General features: G+C 43.9%; 1 protein-coding gene and 1 long non-coding RNA gene across 3 annotated transcripts in view; one reads left to right on the top strand and one right to left on the bottom strand.

Annotated features, from left to right (window-relative positions):
- LOC126999324 (uncharacterized) overlaps positions 1-13,555 on the top strand; it is a 38,461-nt gene extending 24,906 nt beyond the window's left edge. Inside the window, exons 2-3 of the mRNA XM_050861789.1 lie at positions 2,928-3,075; positions 9,602-13,555. Of these exons, the coding sequence (XP_050717746.1) occupies positions 2,928-3,075; positions 9,602-9,911 (458 nt within the window). The 3' untranslated portion in view covers positions 9,912-13,555. The remainder of the gene's footprint in view (positions 1-2,927; positions 3,076-9,601) is intronic.
- A 488-nt stretch (positions 13,556-14,043) lies between these two features.
- The window catches only part of LOC126999326 (uncharacterized), a 4,081-nt gene continuing 624 nt past the window's right edge, over positions 14,044-17,500 (bottom strand). Inside the window, exons 1-3 of one of the 2 annotated variants that reach the window (XR_007753249.1) lie at positions 16,416-17,500; positions 15,131-15,473; positions 14,044-14,965 (exon numbers count right to left, since the gene is read on the bottom strand). The exon at positions 16,416-17,500 is cut by the window's right edge and continues 601 nt beyond it. This is a non-coding gene — a long non-coding RNA (uncharacterized LOC126999326). Of the gene's footprint in view, positions 14,966-15,130 lie in introns of both variants that reach the window. The other variant, XR_007753248.1, reaches the window with a different exon arrangement.

Raw genomic sequence — 17,500 nt, forward strand, 5'->3', positions numbered from 1 at the left:
CGGCCCCAATGGCCAGCGCGCAGCGTACCATGAGCGACCGACAAAACCCCACTCCAGGTCCCGAGGATTGAAAGGTGTGAATAATTGAAATTAAGGAAGTCAGAGGGCGACAGTGGTTTGTACGTATATTTGGCAGAGTGGATGGTTTGAGAAGTACTCCGTATAGCGGAGGGACCTTTAGATGGGGTCCAGCCCTGATAGTCGGAGGGAGGCGAGCGGAACGGAGGGGATTCTATGAGGGTAAAAGGTGGCACAGTAAGATAACAGGAGGAAGAGACCTTTGTACAGCAAAGGGATCATTTGTTTAAAGTGGGTCATTCGAACCACGCAAGTAAAGTGGGAGGCAGTAGAAACAGACCTTTTTGGTGGGGTCCAGCCACAGGTGGTGAGCGGAACGGAGGGGATTGCATGAGACCGAAAGATTGAACAGTAAGTGACAGTTGGAAGAGTCCTTTGTATAGCAAAGGTAACATTTTTTTAAAGTGGGTAATTCTAACCACGCAAGTATTGTCGAAGTTGTTGATAAAAAAAAAAAAAAAAAAAATAATAATAATAATAATAATAATAATAATAATAATAATAAATAAAATAAAAATTAAGAAAATAGATAAAATAAAAAATAAATAAATAAATAAATTAATAAATAAATAAATAAATAAAAAATAAATAAATAAATAATAATGATAATAATAATAATAATAATAATAAAAATAATAGTAATAGTAATAATAATAATAAAAAAAAAAAAAAAAAAAAAAAAAAAAAAAAAAAAATGGCGCGCGGCTCCTTTTAAGCTGGAGCCTCGCTGCTACTCTCCTCTGGGCGGGACGCTGATTGGCTCGTCCCGCGTCCCTCGTGCGCGCGCATCGATGATTGATGGCTGCCTGTTTGTCGGCGCATGCTCGGTAGGGCCTGTAGGTCCTCAGCCTGAATGTTGAGTTTTGGCTTGAGTTCTTGTATGTACAAGGCCTCCAATATTGGGAGTCGTCGTCTATCCTGGCAGGTATCCAGAATTTCTATGTTTTCTTCCAGGGTGTTTCTTGTTATTGTCTCTCCGTGTTCTTCTCGAAGGTGTCTTTTGGGGGCTCCGGCAGATAGATGGAATGTAAGTCGCCGAGACAGCCTCATTGTCGTCATGCCGATATACGAGGAAGAGAGGACTTCGCAGTTTCCTCTTGTGCAGTTGAACCTGTATATGACGTCAGACTTCTGGGTTGTCTCTTTAGCCGGGCGAGTATTGTTTGTCAGTAGGAGGTGGCTTGTTTTCTTGTTTTTGTAGTATATTCAGGCTGATCTTCTTCTCCTGGTTTGTGGGTTTTAGGTTGCGGTGCACTATCTGCCTCATATATATATCTCTATATATATATATATATATATATATATATATATATATATATATATATATATATATATATATATATATATATATATATATATATACAGAACTGTACACGCACACGTTCGTAGATAACTCGTCAGGTGATGCCACTACTGCAGCGTGTACTTCACTGAAGATTAGGCTTAATTGCCTACTGATTCTTCACCCAACGTGTTTTGCAGTATTACTCTTATTCATTATTTCATCATTATTTACCTACCTTGTTAACTGAATTGTCCGGGGCATCAGTTGAGTAAGTGATGACTCTTACAGCAGCCAGTGAAGCGTTTTCTGACATTTCATGGCCGAGGAGGAAATCCGTTAAGAACGAAAAGTCACAAATCCCAAGCCGGCGTGAATTCAAGAAATGACACACGCTACAGGAAATAGTACTAGATAAAAAGTGAAGTTTATCAATCATAATTTTCAGACATTTGGAATTTGTGGTCAGAAAATATTATATGAATAACATGAATAGGCTACGGCCACGTGAGCCTACGTCGTCACTGAATGTTTCTCAAAATAGATCACCTGCTCTTATTCAACTCAGCAGCTCCATTCTTCAGGTGCTGAACATACACAAGTTACTCGGCCACTCTACACTGTCCACTGTCAAGCACAAAGCAGTCATTAAAGGTGGTAATATAGCGGCTAAGGTCGACCTCACAGGTCTCATACGCGTCTGGCGTCGCCTGCCACTCTCCCCGTCATAATACATAAGCACTCACCACTGTCATCACACAAGTTCGCTTGGTGCCTCTATGGTATAACTATATAGTCCTCCAATCACTTTGACAGCGCCTTACACCTTAATTAAATCAACTAAATATGAGAGGCAAGAAGGAAAGACGGCCGCCACTTACAACTTTCGTGCACTCTGCCTGCCCGCGCCGTCCCTGTCTCGTATTCCTCTTTTTCCTACTGGCTCCCACTCCCGCTACAAACACCCCTCCACCGCTTTCAGTTGACAACTTGACATCGCATTATCACAAAATTTTATGAAACCATCGCTTTATCACCCTACTTTTTTTCACTCAGAGCACACCTTATATCCTACCATTAATTAACTCAAAACAAAACCAAAAGGGGAAGTAACTCGGTCAATCGGTGCCACTGAGCTCTCAACTCCACACACACACACACACACACATTCGTAATCGTAACACTAATTCCTATTATTTTCGTGTAATAAATATTAATTTATTGTTTTTTCTTGGCAAAAGGGGGGGGGGCCATGGCCGCATGCACCCCCCCTCCCCCCTCGGTACTCCACTGTGTGTGTGTGTGTGTGTGTGTGTTACTGTACCTTTAACAAACAAATCAACAATAACTCGTCAGACAGCCCGAGACTTTCTGGAGACAAATAAATTTAGATTTTCCCGAGGCGAGTCGCGCGGCGGTCCAGCGAGCGGCCTTCTGCCTTGGGGTGCAGGTGGACTGGGGACAGTAACTTGTTTTATAGCGACATTTTCTTGAGACGAACATAAGAGACAGCCCGGCGACCCCGTCCAGTTTGTGTCCCTCTGAGTACCAGTCTTTACACACACAGACGACGAGGACGAGGAGGATGACGAGGAGGTTCGGTATGGTGCGACGAGGCCCAAGATGTTCGAGATGGGCCCTCTGGATGACCCGGCCATGGAGGAGCGGCGGCAGCGGGCCATCTACGCCAAGAGGAACCGCGAGATGAAGAAGAGGTGAGCAGGGACGGAGGGGAGGAGCGAACACCCGGGGCCTTGTGCCCTGGGGGGTGTTGGGAGGTGGTCAAATATGGAAGTGTGGTCACGGGATAGATGGAATAGATTGCATATTACTTATATAAGAAGAGCTGCCTGCTTTCAACTACTGAGCCGTCGTTGGCTTGCACTATACTAGGTGATTCAACGGCGTGAGATAAAACCCTAAGGGGAAGTGTGTTGAACGTCGCAATACATGCATAAAGTTAGGGTTCCAATGTAGGCAACAGAATATATAGTTGGAACGACACAGTGGCAGTATCGTAACCAGTGAGGTTGGAGGTGCCACTGGGCAGAGCTAAATCGGATTATTGGGAACTAGCAGCACCTCGCTGGACTACCACAGACACATCTGTGGTAGCCAAGCCCTGCCCCGCCTTCACGAGGGGACCTCATTATTACATCACATTTTTTAGCACTTGGCAGTGTTTTAGGGTGTAGCAATTTTATTTTTTAGTGTGGTGGAGCTAAAAGGGAGGGCGGATACCTTCAGTACATTGTTTTTATGGGACGGTTCTTTTTCCAACCTTTTATCCTTTTTATAATTTAGTGATGGTAGTTTCTGACAATCTGGTGTCTTGTGTCCCTGCGGCAATGAGCACTGCGCTAGCCCTGCCAGTGGCCCCTCCGGCGGTGGACGAAAAATGGCTCCTGGCGGAGGGGAGTCTCCATCTGCCCCTGGGAAGGGGAGGAGGAGGAGGGGGGGAGCTCCTTAAGGTAGCTTGCATAAATGTGAATGGGATGAATGAGGAAGGGGAGAGAAGGGAGATAATTAACGAATTCCAGAAAGGAAAGATTGATGTGCTGGGTGTGAGTGAGACGCATATGAAAGGTAGTGGTGTGTGGGGGTGTGGGAGTGAGGGCGGGGAGAGCTGTGGGAGGGTGTGGAGGTGGAGCAGTGTGGGCAGGGGTTGAGGGGGGGAAGGGGAAGACACCGCCGTGCGTTATTGGCCTCCCCACGAGTGTGGGCGGGAGTGGATGGGCATGGGTGGTGTGGTTCCAGGATAGTGTGGATGACGGGGAAGATAGGGCTAGTAAGGTATGCCTGGGTGTGTGTATATGCGCCAGTAAATGATAAGGGAAGGAAAGGCATGAATGAAATGAAGAGATTCTGGGAGGACTTGGACAGTGTTTAAAACTTTGAAAATGAAAGAAGAATTCATGAGTTAGGAGATATGAATGCAGAAGTTGGAAACAGGGAGATTGGTGGTGTGGCTGGGTGTCGGGTGTGGATGGAGTGAATGAGAATGGACAATATCTTGTGGATGTTTGTGCTGAGAGGGGTCTGTTCTTGCAAACACCTTCTTCCAGCACAAGCTAATTCACAGGTATACGTGGGCAAGGGGTGACATGCATGAAGAGTGTAATAGATTATATAGCTCTGGATACGAGGTTGCGACAGGATGTAGTACATGCAAAGGCTGTGAGAGGAATGTATGGTGTGTCTGATCACTTCACGGTAGTAGCCAAAGTAAGGATGAAGGAGAAATGGGAATTCAGAGTGAACAGGAGGAAGGAAAAGGGTAGGAAGGAACTAGCAAGTGAGAATTGCGTGACAGTGGCCGCAGGGAGATGTATAGGAGGAGAGTGGAGGAAATACTTGGAAGAGCAAGAGCAAAGATAGAACACAGTGAAAGAGTGAATGAGGCTTATGAAATTTTTAAAGAGTTCAGTGGTCAGGGCAGGTGAGGAAGTAGTCGGGTATAGGTCGTGTGGAAAAGGAAAGAAAGGGAGTGCGTGGTGGACGGATGAGATAAAAGAGGGAGTTGAGGAGAAAAGAAGGAACTACAGGAAAATGTTAGAGAAATGTGACGGAGGAAGTGGAGGGAGAATGCAGATAAAATACAGGGAGAGTAAGATGTTGGTAAAGAGATTGGTTAGGGAAAGGAAAGAGAGAGAAGATGAGGGTTTTGTAAGGGAAATTTCAGCAAAATACCAGAACATAAAACTTTTCTGGAAAGAAGTTAAAAGAAAAATGGGGGAAGAAAAGAATGACATTTGTAGCATGAACAGGAAAGATGGGTGCTTGTAAGAGGGAATGAGATGAGATAAGGGAGGTATGGGAGCAGCACTTTGAAACTGTAATGAATGAGAGTGTGGGAGGAAGAACAGAAGTGACTATTGTAGGAATAAAGATCAATGTAGGGCGGCCAGATCCACAGGGGAGGGTGGATAGAGGTGAGATAGAGGAGGCAATGAAGAAGTTAAAAGTAGAAAAGGCCCCTGAAGCTGATGGCATAACAGCAGCAATGTTGAAGTATGGAGGAGGTGTAGTTGTGGAATGAAGATATTATGGATATTATGGGAACAGGGTGAGGTGCCAGAGGATTGAAGAAAGGCTATTTTTGTGCCGCTGTACAAAGGGAATAAGTCTACTTAGTGTGGCAGGAAAAGTATATGGAAGGGTTTTAAATGAGAGGATGAAGAAAATAACTGAGAAAAGTGCAGGCTAAATATTTGCACTCAAAATGTTAGTTGAAAAATACATAGAGAAGGATAGAAAGTTGTTTGCTGAGTTCATGGACCTAGAAAAGGCAAATGACAGGGTTGGCAGGAAGGGGTTGTGGGATGTTCTAAGGATATATGATAAGAACATAAGAACATAAGAACATAAGAACGCAGGAGTCTGCAAGAGGCCGGTAGGCCTGTACGAGGCAGCTCCTTTGACCCTAAGCTCCCGTGTATCTAACCCCACCTAATATCGCTGTCCATGAATTTATCTAGTCTATTTTTGAATGTGACAATTGTATTGGCACTCACCACATGACTGCTAAGCCTATTCCACTCATCCACCACCCTATTAGTAAACCAATTTTTGCCTATGTCCCTGTTGAATCTGAATTTATCCAGTTTAAACCCGTTACTTCGTGTCCTACCCGGTTCTCTTACCAACAAAACCTTATGAATGTCTCCCTTATTAAAGCCCTTCATCCATTTATAAACCTCGATCATGTCTCCACGCACCCTTCGCCTTTCTAGAGAATGCAAGTTTAACTGTTTGAGTCTTTCCTCGTATGGCAAGTTTCTCAACCCCTGAATCATCTTAGTCATCCTCCTCTGCACCGATTCTAACATTTTGATATCCATTCTATAGTAGGGTGACCAGAACTGAACCGCATAGTCAAGATGAGGTCTAACTAATGCTAAATATAGTTTGAGGAAGACTGGGGCTTCTGTTGCTCCTTGAAATAAATCCCAGTACCCTATTAGCTCGATTTCTAGCTTGAATGCATTGTGCCCTTGGACGGAGATCAGAGCTCACTAAGACCCCTAAATCCCTCTCGCACCCAGACCTACTTATGAGAGTGTCATTTAAGCAATAGTTATGTGAGGGGTTGTTCCTACCTACACTCAGAATACTGCACTTCCTTACATTGAACTCCATCTGCCATTTATCCGCCCAGTCATATAATCTGTTGAGTTCACCTTGGAGAATACTAGCGTCCTGATCCGACTCAATTACTCTACCGATCTTGGTATCATCTGCAAATTTACTAACATCACTACTAATTCCTGTGTCTAAGTCATTGATATAAATAATAAACAAAAGTGGACCTAATACCGAACCTTGTGGGACCCCACTCACATCCCCAGTCAGATCTTTTACCATTGATTTGCACTCTTTGCTTCCTATTGCTAAGCCACGCCTTGACCCAGTTCAAAACTTTACCCTCTACTCCGTGAGCCTGTAATTTAAGCAACAGTCGTTGGTGAGGAACTTTGTCAAACGCTTTACTAAAATCAAGATAGATTACATCATAATTTTCATCTCTGTCAACCGCCTCAAATACTTTATTGTAGAAGGACAAGAGATTGGTGAGGCATGACCTACCTTTTGTGAACCCATGCTGCGAGTCGTGAATTAAGCTATGTTTCTAAATGCTCCTGAATGTTCCTGGCTATTATGGACTCCAGCATCTTCCCTATAACCGATGTTAAGCTAATTGGGCGATAGTTTGAAGCAACTGACCTGTCCCCTTTTTGAATATCGGAGTCAAATTAGCTACTTTCCATAGGCTCGGCACATATCCAGTATTTACCGACATCTTAAAGATGTCGGTTAGTGGGTCTCTGATTATATCACCTAGCTCCTTTAATACCCTCGGAAATATCCCGTCAGGACCTGGCGACTTGTTCTTCTTAAGCTTATCTATCTCATCCTGAACTACTTGCCTGGTAATGATTATATCCCTCAATTTATCGCCATCCCCGCCCTCGTACACCTGAACTCTTTCCGGTATAGTCGTTCGATCCTCCTGTGTGAATACTGAAAGGAAGTAGTCGTTCAACAATGTGCTCATATTTTCGTAATTTTCTACTAGCTCCCTGTGTTTGATTTCAGCGGTCCAATTTTCTCCCGTGTTTTTGTTCTATACATCTGAAAGAAGCCCTTAGGATTACTTTTCGCCTCATTTGCTACTTTGATCTCATAGTTCCTTTTTGCTATCCTGGTGTTTTTCTTAACTAATCTAGATAGTTCGACGTACCGGCCCCTGAGATGTGTTTCCCAATTCTTTATTTTCTGATAAATTCCCTTCTTTAACCCAATCTCGTGTTTTAGTCCACGAGTCATCCACTTAGGATCATTGTTTTCTTTTCTAAGTGTTCGCTGTGGTATATGCTGTTCTTGCCCCTCTACTATTACTCTAACTAAATTATTGTAAGACATTTCTACCTGGTTCTCCTGGCTCTCCAATCCGCAGTTCTGGCCCTCATGAATCCTAAATTATCCCAGTTTACCCCTTCAAGATGTCTTCAAGCCCTCGTAGTTTGCTCTTCTAAAATCTGGCACTAACACTGGGTTTGGATCGCGGGTTACCGCCCAGTCTAACCTAAAACGAACCGTTCTGTGATCACTATTTCCTAACTCTCCGCCCACCTCCAACTCACGTAGCAAGTTCCCATTATTGGTTAGGACTAAGTCTAATATGTTATCTCCTCTGGTAGGCTCAGTAACTACCTGCTTAAGGAAATTATCTTGTATAACTTCAAGAAAGTCCTCGGCTTCCAGGTCACCCACTAGATCTTCCCAGTCTATATTCCTATAATTAAAGTCCCCCATTACGCAGACATTTCTACTCATACTCGCCCTGCCAATCTCCTGTAGTAATATACTCGTGTCCTGCCTGTTAAGGTTGGGTGGCCTGTATATAACTCCTAGAGTTAGTTTTTCTTTCCCTTTGTAAACGTCCACCCAAACTGATTCTGAATCCATGTTAGTTTTGACTGAGTTGTTAACTAAACATTTAAGTGAGTCTTTAACATATAGCGCAACTCCACCTCCCTTTCTGCCCCTTCTGTGGGAAGGCGTTTGTTGGAGGGAATCCGATCCTTCTATAAGGATGCGAGTGCCTCTGTACGCGTGAAGGGCGAGTTGAGTGAGAGTTTTGGTGTGGGTGTGGGTGTGAGACAGGGGTGTGTGATGTCACCATGGCTTTTTAATGTGTACATGGATGGTTGCATGAGAGGGATGAAAGCCGGAGTGGGGGAGCTAGGTCCAAGGCTGAAAGTGAGAGGTATGGAGGAGTCATTGGCTGCGGGCCTGTTTGCAGATGACACAGTGTTGTTGGCAGAGAATGAGGGGGCGCTGCAGAGGATAGTGGATGAGTTTGACAGGGTGTGTAAGAGGAGAAAGCTAAGAGTGAATGATGGAAAGAGTACAGTTATGGTATTTGAGAGGGCGAGAGAACAGGTCATTGATTTTGCAAAGCCGTACAGAGTAAGAGAAGAGGGTACAACGAAGTGTAGGATAAGGTTAGGGGGGGAGAGAATGGAGGTGACTGAGTTTAAATATTTAGGGACTGTTTTATGTAAGCACGGCAGTATGGAAGGTGAAGTGAGGGAAAGAGCAGTGAAGGGCAGACGGGCATTGGAGAGAGTTTTGAAAGGAAGAAGTGTGAGCATGGAGGTAAAGAGGGGAATAAGGAACAGTATTATTCTGCAAACTCTGTCATATGCATCAGAGACGTGGACATGGAATGCAGCACAGCAATCGAGAATACGTGCAGTGGATATGAATTATTTAAGAGGTGCATGTGGTGTGTCAGGATGGGATGGAGAAAGTAATGAATGCATGTATGAGCGGTTTGGTATGAGTGTGACAGCGAAAGGAGTGAAGTGTGGAGCGGTGGAGCGGGTGAAGCGTGGTGCGTTGAGATGGTTTGGACACGTAATGAGAATGGGGGAGAATGAATTCGTGAAGAGAGTGTATGAGGGAAAGATTGAGGGAGGTGGTGTCAGGGGAAGACCACCTGTGAAGTGGATCAGTAGGGTGAGTGAGTATTGGAGCGAGAGAGTTGGAAGTAGCAGGATTGAATGTGCTGAGAGGGAGTGCCAAAACAGGGAGAGATGGAGACACTTCTGCCGCGGCCACCCCCTGAAGGGAAGTTCCCGAGAGGGAGCAAGGCGTCGGAGATATAGGTAGATAGACACAGACAAGGTTACCAGTAGAAACTAAATTGCTCTTCCTTTCTGGTGGCGCCTGCAGGGAAGTGGAGAAACTACAGCGCGAGGCGGCGGCGCTGCGGGACATTATGGAGCAGTGCCAGGCGAAGGTGGCAGGAATGAACCACCTGGCGCAGAGTCAACAAAGCAAGATACAGGAGCTGGAGCGGAGCCTCGCCGACGCCCGCCAGCAGCTGAGGGCGAGGGACCAGCAGCTTCTGAGTACCCAGGAGAGGCAGAGGCGCATGAGGACCCACCTGGAGATGATCGCTGAGGGCTGCGAGGAAAACAACATGGCGCGCCGCATGATCCTCACCATGCTCGCCACCACCAGCCTGTCGGAGGAGCGCTGAGGCTGACGTACGCGCCTGCGCCCGCTCACGTTGTCTGTGAGGATTGATTTCAGCAGCTATTACTTTATCAGTGTGATCTTTCTTCTGACTGTTTGTTCATTGGTTCTGGTTTTACACCTCAGTGATGCTGATGTATTCAGTGGTTAGCGTACGCCGCCAACTTTACCTGCACCTGGTTTTAGCTTTGAATGGTAGGTAATGTGTGCCACAAACACTTCCTTGAGCAAGTCGATAGATCCTGCCAGGAGGTACTCAGGATGGAAAGGGAACATACATGGAGACTCGCCCGGAGGGACCCAAGGACTTGGCGTCCTACGGTGGGCGAAGCGACGCCTTCCCCAGCGTATACCCCCATTGATTGATTGATAAACACTTCAGTAATATATATATATATATATATATATATATATATATATATAGAGAGAGAGAGAGAGAGAGAGAGAGAGAGAGAGAGAGAGAGAGGTGAAGATGGAGGGATGATTAAAAGAAAATAAAGAAGGAACGAATGAAAAAATAGCGTCAGATAAAGACAGCAAAATGATAGCTATGTTAAGAATAGAATTAGGGATTATTTCCATAACAGCATTGCTACCCAACTCAGACACTGCTGTGACAATGGCAGCACTGGCAGCCTCCACTATGCTAGTGTCTCCCACCACTGTGTTTACCCCTATGGGCGAAACAGTGCACCTCAGGATGTGGTAGCAATGCGTCTTTTTAGGCTAGGCTATAGGTACTACTGCAGGTTAGTAACTCCCCTGTGTCCGCTGCACGCTGTGTGCCAGGCCGAGGGGCCACACACTGCAACACTATGTCATGGAATGCCCTTTCATTGCTTTTTTTAAGCCACGGGACTGCCTTGACCTTAAATGCCGTTGATATAATAGATCTACATTAAATATATAGGAATATATTATGTACTTTTTGTAACTCAAACCATCAATTCTTTTTTTATTTTTCGTCTAGTATGCAAAGACAAGTGGTAAATTCCCTTAGTTCAGCCCAGGCGCCGGATGCTCAAAGGTGGTGGTAACTTATCCCCGGAGACGGTTGTAAGTCACGGGTCGCGTCGCAAGTTTGCTCCGCGCTAGGACCGTCCTCCGCAGCGATGCACAGCGCGGTCGCCGCGGCGTGCTAAGGGTCAGCCCTATGGTTCACGAGTGAGGCGGTAGAGGGCGGGCAGCTCACCAGCTGAAGTGGATGCAACCAATGGAAATCAGTGAAACAAAAAAGACAGCCAATCAGGATCAAGGAAGGTTATTGCAAAAAAACGGCGCCAGAGACGAAAACTACCGCGAGTCAGTATTTCCTCAAGTCCGTACAGCCAAGCTAAGATGGGGAAGACTAGTGAGTATTGGCCGGAGAGGAGGTTGCCGTGCAGGAAATAACGACGGTCAAGATTTTAGAACTGGGGCAGTTGTCAGGCGCGGCAAAGAGGTGTGGGTTAGAGGTGAACAACGTATGCTATGTGTGTGGGTACGAGATAGGGTTTCTTTCCCGGGATCCCGGGATCTCGGGATCCCGGCCATAAAGTTGTTGTTTTTTCTTCCCGGGAAATTTGTAAAATCCCGGGAAATCCCGGGATACTTTTTTTATTACTTTTCTCTTATATCTGCTACAAAATATGAAAATGTATGAGAGAGAGAGAGAGAGAGAGAGAGAGAGATGCCTGGGTCCCAGGCATATCTCTCTCTGTGGAGCATGGAGGCTTGGTGGGGGTCACTGAAGGTGGCCACTCCAAATTAAGATCAAAGCTTAGTGATCTTAGTATTGACTGTTTGTGCTTTTTGAAATGTTATTTTGTAATAGTAGGATATCAATGTATTATTATTATTATTATTATTATTATTATTATTATTATTATTATTATTATTATTTAATATCACCACGAATTAGGCATACACTTGTCAATGGAAAAAACCCACGACAGATAGATCACGCCGCCTTATAGGAATGTCGTCCGTCAGTGTTTACCGTCTCAGTTTGTATACAAAGCATTTCATCAAGCGTGGAGGTCACCTTGACATACGTGACCAATTGTAACTTCATTATTTTCCAATCTGTAACTCGCCACTCCTTCGCGAGAGTTCGACTGAGAAAGTCGCTCTCGCTCCGACGCTCCTGTACATATAGGCAAAGAATATATTCGCCTTAAGGAAGCTGAAGTCTTAATCAACGCCTTTAAACGCCCCCCGGTACACCGTTACAATTTCATGAATAATTCTTAGGGTGTATGACTGCGTTTGCAGCTGTCTGATTTTTTTTTTTTTTTTTTTTTTTACAGGCCATTCCATACTCTACGTAGTATTGAGTGTTTTGAGTCCCATTTCACTTTTTTTTGTTTACCATGTCTGGAGAGTTGGGCCTAAATTCCAAATATTCTACTTATGATTTTGTACGTGCATTGCAGAATTTTCATTGTTTTCTTCAGCTTTATTTCAATACGTACAATGACAAAATACCAGGTTATATCTATCATTCGTTTATTTCAGGGCATTTTAGAATTACTCCGTAGTTTCATTTTCTGTGTAGTTTACAGTGGTGGGGATCACTGAGGTGGCCTGTGCCACTGGCCAAGCTTCCATATGGATATGCTATTGTATGCATAAACTCATATTCTATACATACAAGGAAACTCCATGTCATTTAAAAATACTTATTTCACACTTTCACAGGGCAAGTAACTACTTATGATGTATATACTACTGAGGTTCATTTACGAATTACGATAGAGCAGGAGTATTAGCAAACATTATCTGCTACGGGAAATTCCGGGATCCCGGGAAATGTCTTGCTTTTTCCCGGAATCCCGGGATGCTATAAAATCCCCAAAACAGGAAACCCTAGTACGAGAGGAAGTTAGAGGCTCAGGAATGCATAATACGTGCATTGAGGAGTGAGATGAGGGAGCTAAGGAAGAGGTTTGACAGTGCTCAGGAGAGGCAAGTCCTGGGGGCCGGCCTGGCAAGGGCGATGGACAAGGGAGAGGCAGGTGTGAGCACGGGTGCCTGATGGGGGGAAGAAAGGTGTGACATTCATGTATGGGTGAAAGGGGGGGTGACGATATGATTGAGCACATGCTACTTGAGTGATGTATATAAGAGAGAAAAGGGGATTATGGTAACAGTTGTGACCGAATGGAATAGGATGTTGGAGAGGGATGTAAAAAGGTTAAATGCATGCAATATTATTTCAGCTGAGGTAATTTTCAAAGCAGGCAATTGTTGTCATTCAGTAGATCATGTCATCCTTCATCATCAGAAATCATTTTCAAGACTCAATTCTGACCTGTCACATTGCGTAGATTTTAATTGTCATTCTTAGTCAGTTGAGGTCATCTTGAAGCCAACAATTCTTGTTTCATAGTTCAATTCTTGTCATTCTTTCTCTTTTTGTTCCTCAGGTATATTTTGCAAATTGATATCATATTTATTTCCATTTATTTAATTTTGGGAGCAGGCATTAAGGCCAGGTTACCTTATATTTAGTTCAATTAGGTCAGATCAGGTTAGGTTAGATTTAATTTGATTAGGGTAGTTAGTTTTAATTGTGTTCAATGAATGTGTAATATGCTTCAGTTATATAATGTGTACTCGCCATTGCCAATGGAGCTTGGGAATAATAACACATGACTTAGTCATTCACTTTTTTTTTTATTGGATTAACCCGCAGCTTGGGTAGATATTACAGCTTGATGTAGCACGTAACAGCTAATACAGCACAACAAATAAGTAATTACTGAGAAATCATATATACAGGAAGGTAGTTGGTGGAAGAGAAATGGCTACTAACTCTGCCCTGTGCACAGGGAGTGTTAAGTGGTGCCACAAAGAGATGCTCAGGGCTGAGAAATGTAAATCAAGTAGTGGTGCATTACAGGTGCCCAGTTTGTGAAAGAGGGGACAGGAAACAGAGGAAATAGGTAATTGGAACTGTGTGGCAAAGCAGAAGGGAGGAAAGGACCTGAAGAAGCCACTGCCTCAACAGACATTTTGAAATGGTTTGACTATAGTAAGTCTGCTGGTCAACAGAAAAATATTCTTAATGTCGTGCCTGGCATGGGCACTCCTTAATAATGTTGGTTAATTATACCTCAAAGTAGAATTAATTGTTGATCACTTAAACCAGAGAGTAAAATTAGTAGTTTATTTACGAAGTCTTATAAGGCACCGTTATCGCATACAGGGTTATCATCTGCCAAATAATATGGGCAGCGTGACTTTAAGAATATTACTTAAGGTAAATATATTTGTTTAAAGATTCTGATGATGAATTAAGGGTCAAGGGACAGGATTCAGCCATACAAGACTAAATTGTCGCTCATAACACTTAGAACTCAGTCTAATTATAAACTAACATGTAAACACAAGAAACAAGTAGCACCAACACACAAACAAAACCTATCAAGTGTTCCCACTAACATGTGGTAAAAAACCTGCTCATTCAGTCTAACACCACTCATCAACTTAATTAAGCCTTGACTACAACTACTGAGTGTTTGCACTCCACCGTGGTTACCCCTGATAATGACACACACACCATTTGTCCTTTTCCCTCTTTCCTCCTCCCGCACACAACCCCCAGGGCATGCTGGCTTTGGTCCCGACAGCAGTCAGCCAGCCTACCATCAGACAGACTTACTTCGACACCTCTGTCTGGGGCGATACCTCGTATAAGAGTCCTTAAATATAATATTATAGCCTAGGTATATTGAACACTTCTATGTATGTGAGGCCGGTTATGCTATACGAACCAACAAGTTGGAGAGGATGACATGGAGCCAAGAGTGCAGAATGCTGAGATACATGGGGCATGTGAGATGGACAAGTAGGGTATCAAACTAGGTGATAAGAATGAGTGGTGTGGAGGTGGTGCCCCTCTTGATCAAAGACGCTGAAGTTAGGGTTGACTGAAGATCTGCCGGGCAGCATGTTGGTAACCCTCCGCCACTTGTCAATGGTTGAAAACTCTCAGCGTCTTGCGGTGGGAGTCGAGTCCTCTGGATCACCACGTACACACGCTGACCACTCGGCCACCGGTGCACCATATGCAATCTGCAGGTGTAAGCTGATATTAATTACATATTAATAATAATCGCCATATAAATTATGATCAAGAATGCCGAACATGTGGCCATTATGATTTCTTGTTTTGTTCTTATGCACATTCACATTTGAAAGTAATCTATTACTAACTGCAAGGTCTACATATATGCATACCTATACTCAGGAAAAGAAGTTTCTAATAAATTCCTGCCTGACAACTTGACCAGGAATCAGTCTGTTGTTTCTCACAGGCTGAACTGTTACTTCTTCTGCAGCGATCCACTCAGTAGTTGTGCAGGAGCATACAAGAGGTCGCAATCTTCATAGTCTTCTTGGGGTCATACTGCAAACTTCCTCCTGACTTATGTAGGCACCTGCACCTTGACTTGAGGATCCCAAAGGTCCGTTCGACAACGCATCTTGTCCTGTGATGACTTGTTGTAGCGCTCCTCCCCAGGTGTTGTCGGCCGTGCAACTGGGGTCATCAGGAATGGCTCCAGAGGATACGCAGTGTCTCCTGTGAAGTTGAAAATTCATTAATGCATTATTTATCATTATGAAATGCATGAAAACTATCTTAAAAATTCTATTAATATCTACTGCTGTGGTTGACATCTTTATCTCATGACTGGCCTTTTCACAAAGTACCCGAGTTACTTTATCAATGGCCCTTGATTGGTCATTTCCAACACCGTTTCTAATAAAATGTTACGGTAAGCTAATTAAATGGCCCTTAAAAGGAAAAGAAATATCTATGATGCTGTTATCTAAAAATAAATTGAGGACGTAAAGCAAATAACAATAATAATAAAGAAAGAAACATGTTTAAAAAATATGAGTACAGCTCCCCGAGCCAAAGCCTTCTTGGCTACTCCTAAATCTCCACAACTAATGCACAAACCATGCATGAGTGACATTTATGTGACCCATGCCACGTTGAAATAAAGCTATACACATGTATGGAGGCTATTACAGCTTCATGGGATAAGAAATACTAATCCAATCCACCTGAGCCAAAGCCTTATTGGCTACGCCTAAATCTCCACAACTAATGCACAAACCATGCATGAGCGACCTTTATGTGACCCCTGACACGTTGAAATAAGGCTATACACATGTATGAAGGCTATTACAGGTGCATGGGATAAAAAATATTAATCCAAGCCACCCGAGCCAAAGCCTTATTGGCTACACCTAAATCTCCACAACTAATGCACACATCATGCGTGAAAGACGTTCCTGTGAACCTTGCCACGTTGAAATAAAGCTATACACATGTATGGAGGCTATAAGAGCTTCATGAGATTAAAAAATATTGATGTATGCCAACCAAGCCACCGCCTAAATCGGCTACACTTAAATCTCCACAACTAACCCACACATCATGCGTAAAAGGCGTTCCTGTGACTCTTGCCACCTTAATGTAAAGCTATACCTAAGTAGAAGTGCAAACACGTACCTTATATTGTGTACAGAGGTGGAGATGTGGATGAGGCGGAAACACTCCTTTAATGGCGACGGGCTAGGACGGAAACTGGTCGGATCTAGCCCCGCTCCCGAGCAGTCAGGCTGAGGGGCGACCTGACGTCACAAGATGGCGTCTAGGACGTTTTTTGAACATCGCACGGGGCAGCACTTGCGACCACAATGGCGGATTTAGGACCAAATGTTGAGATACGACCGTTTGAGCATCCGCCGCCAGGAGATCGCAATGTCTTGGGTCTATCTGCCGATTGTAAGCTCCGCCCACAGACTCGGTAAGCTCCGCCCACTGGCTTCACTCGCCTGTATGGGGACGGCGCGGGAAGGCGCCTCCTGTAACCTGTTATAATACCTCCATGGTATAGGGAGAGCGAGTTGTGCCAGCGCTGTCTCGATTATAGAGGAGGCCTGACATATGAAATTATGAGTCATCCAAGTATGGTGGAGTGTGTCCCGCTCTCCCCAACTAAAATGTTTTATGTGTTTTAATGCATATTTTCGTGTTAAATATATTTTTCTGTTATAAATAAAAGTTTTCTAACATTACTATCTTATAAACATCATCAAATTAGACATAAAAAAGAGGAAATAAATATAATATAGTATAAGGAGAGGGATGAATATTCACATAAAAAATCATATAAATACATTGACAGTCGTAGCTGGGTACTCCTATTAGTCTGATTTGTCACTGTTTCTAAACATCTCTTTTTTTGACATTCATACCGCTGTCGTTACAATTACTATATTCAACAAGCCGATCATCCATCCTGGGTGGCGGGTGGCGGGCGGTGTTCCTCCGTCCGCGCTCTGGGTGTGGCTTGCTCTCGTTTCGTGTGACCGCTCAGCGCTACCTCCATGCTCAGCGCTCACATAAACGTTGTAACTATTGTGTAAAATTGTCAATACCATTTTTATACTAAAAACCACACACCTTTTAATGTCCCAGAGAGGTAGTGTACTAAGTGAACTAAAGTAAACTTATAACGGCTCCGCTCGGCCACACATCATCTACCTCACTTAACTAAAGGCTATTGTGTTATCTCACCTACTACAATCAAC

Source organism: Eriocheir sinensis, chromosome 16 (assembly GCF_024679095.1).
Source record: "Eriocheir sinensis breed Jianghai 21 chromosome 16, ASM2467909v1, whole genome shotgun sequence".
Lineage (NCBI taxonomy): Eukaryota > Metazoa > Arthropoda > Malacostraca > Decapoda > Varunidae > Eriocheir > Eriocheir sinensis.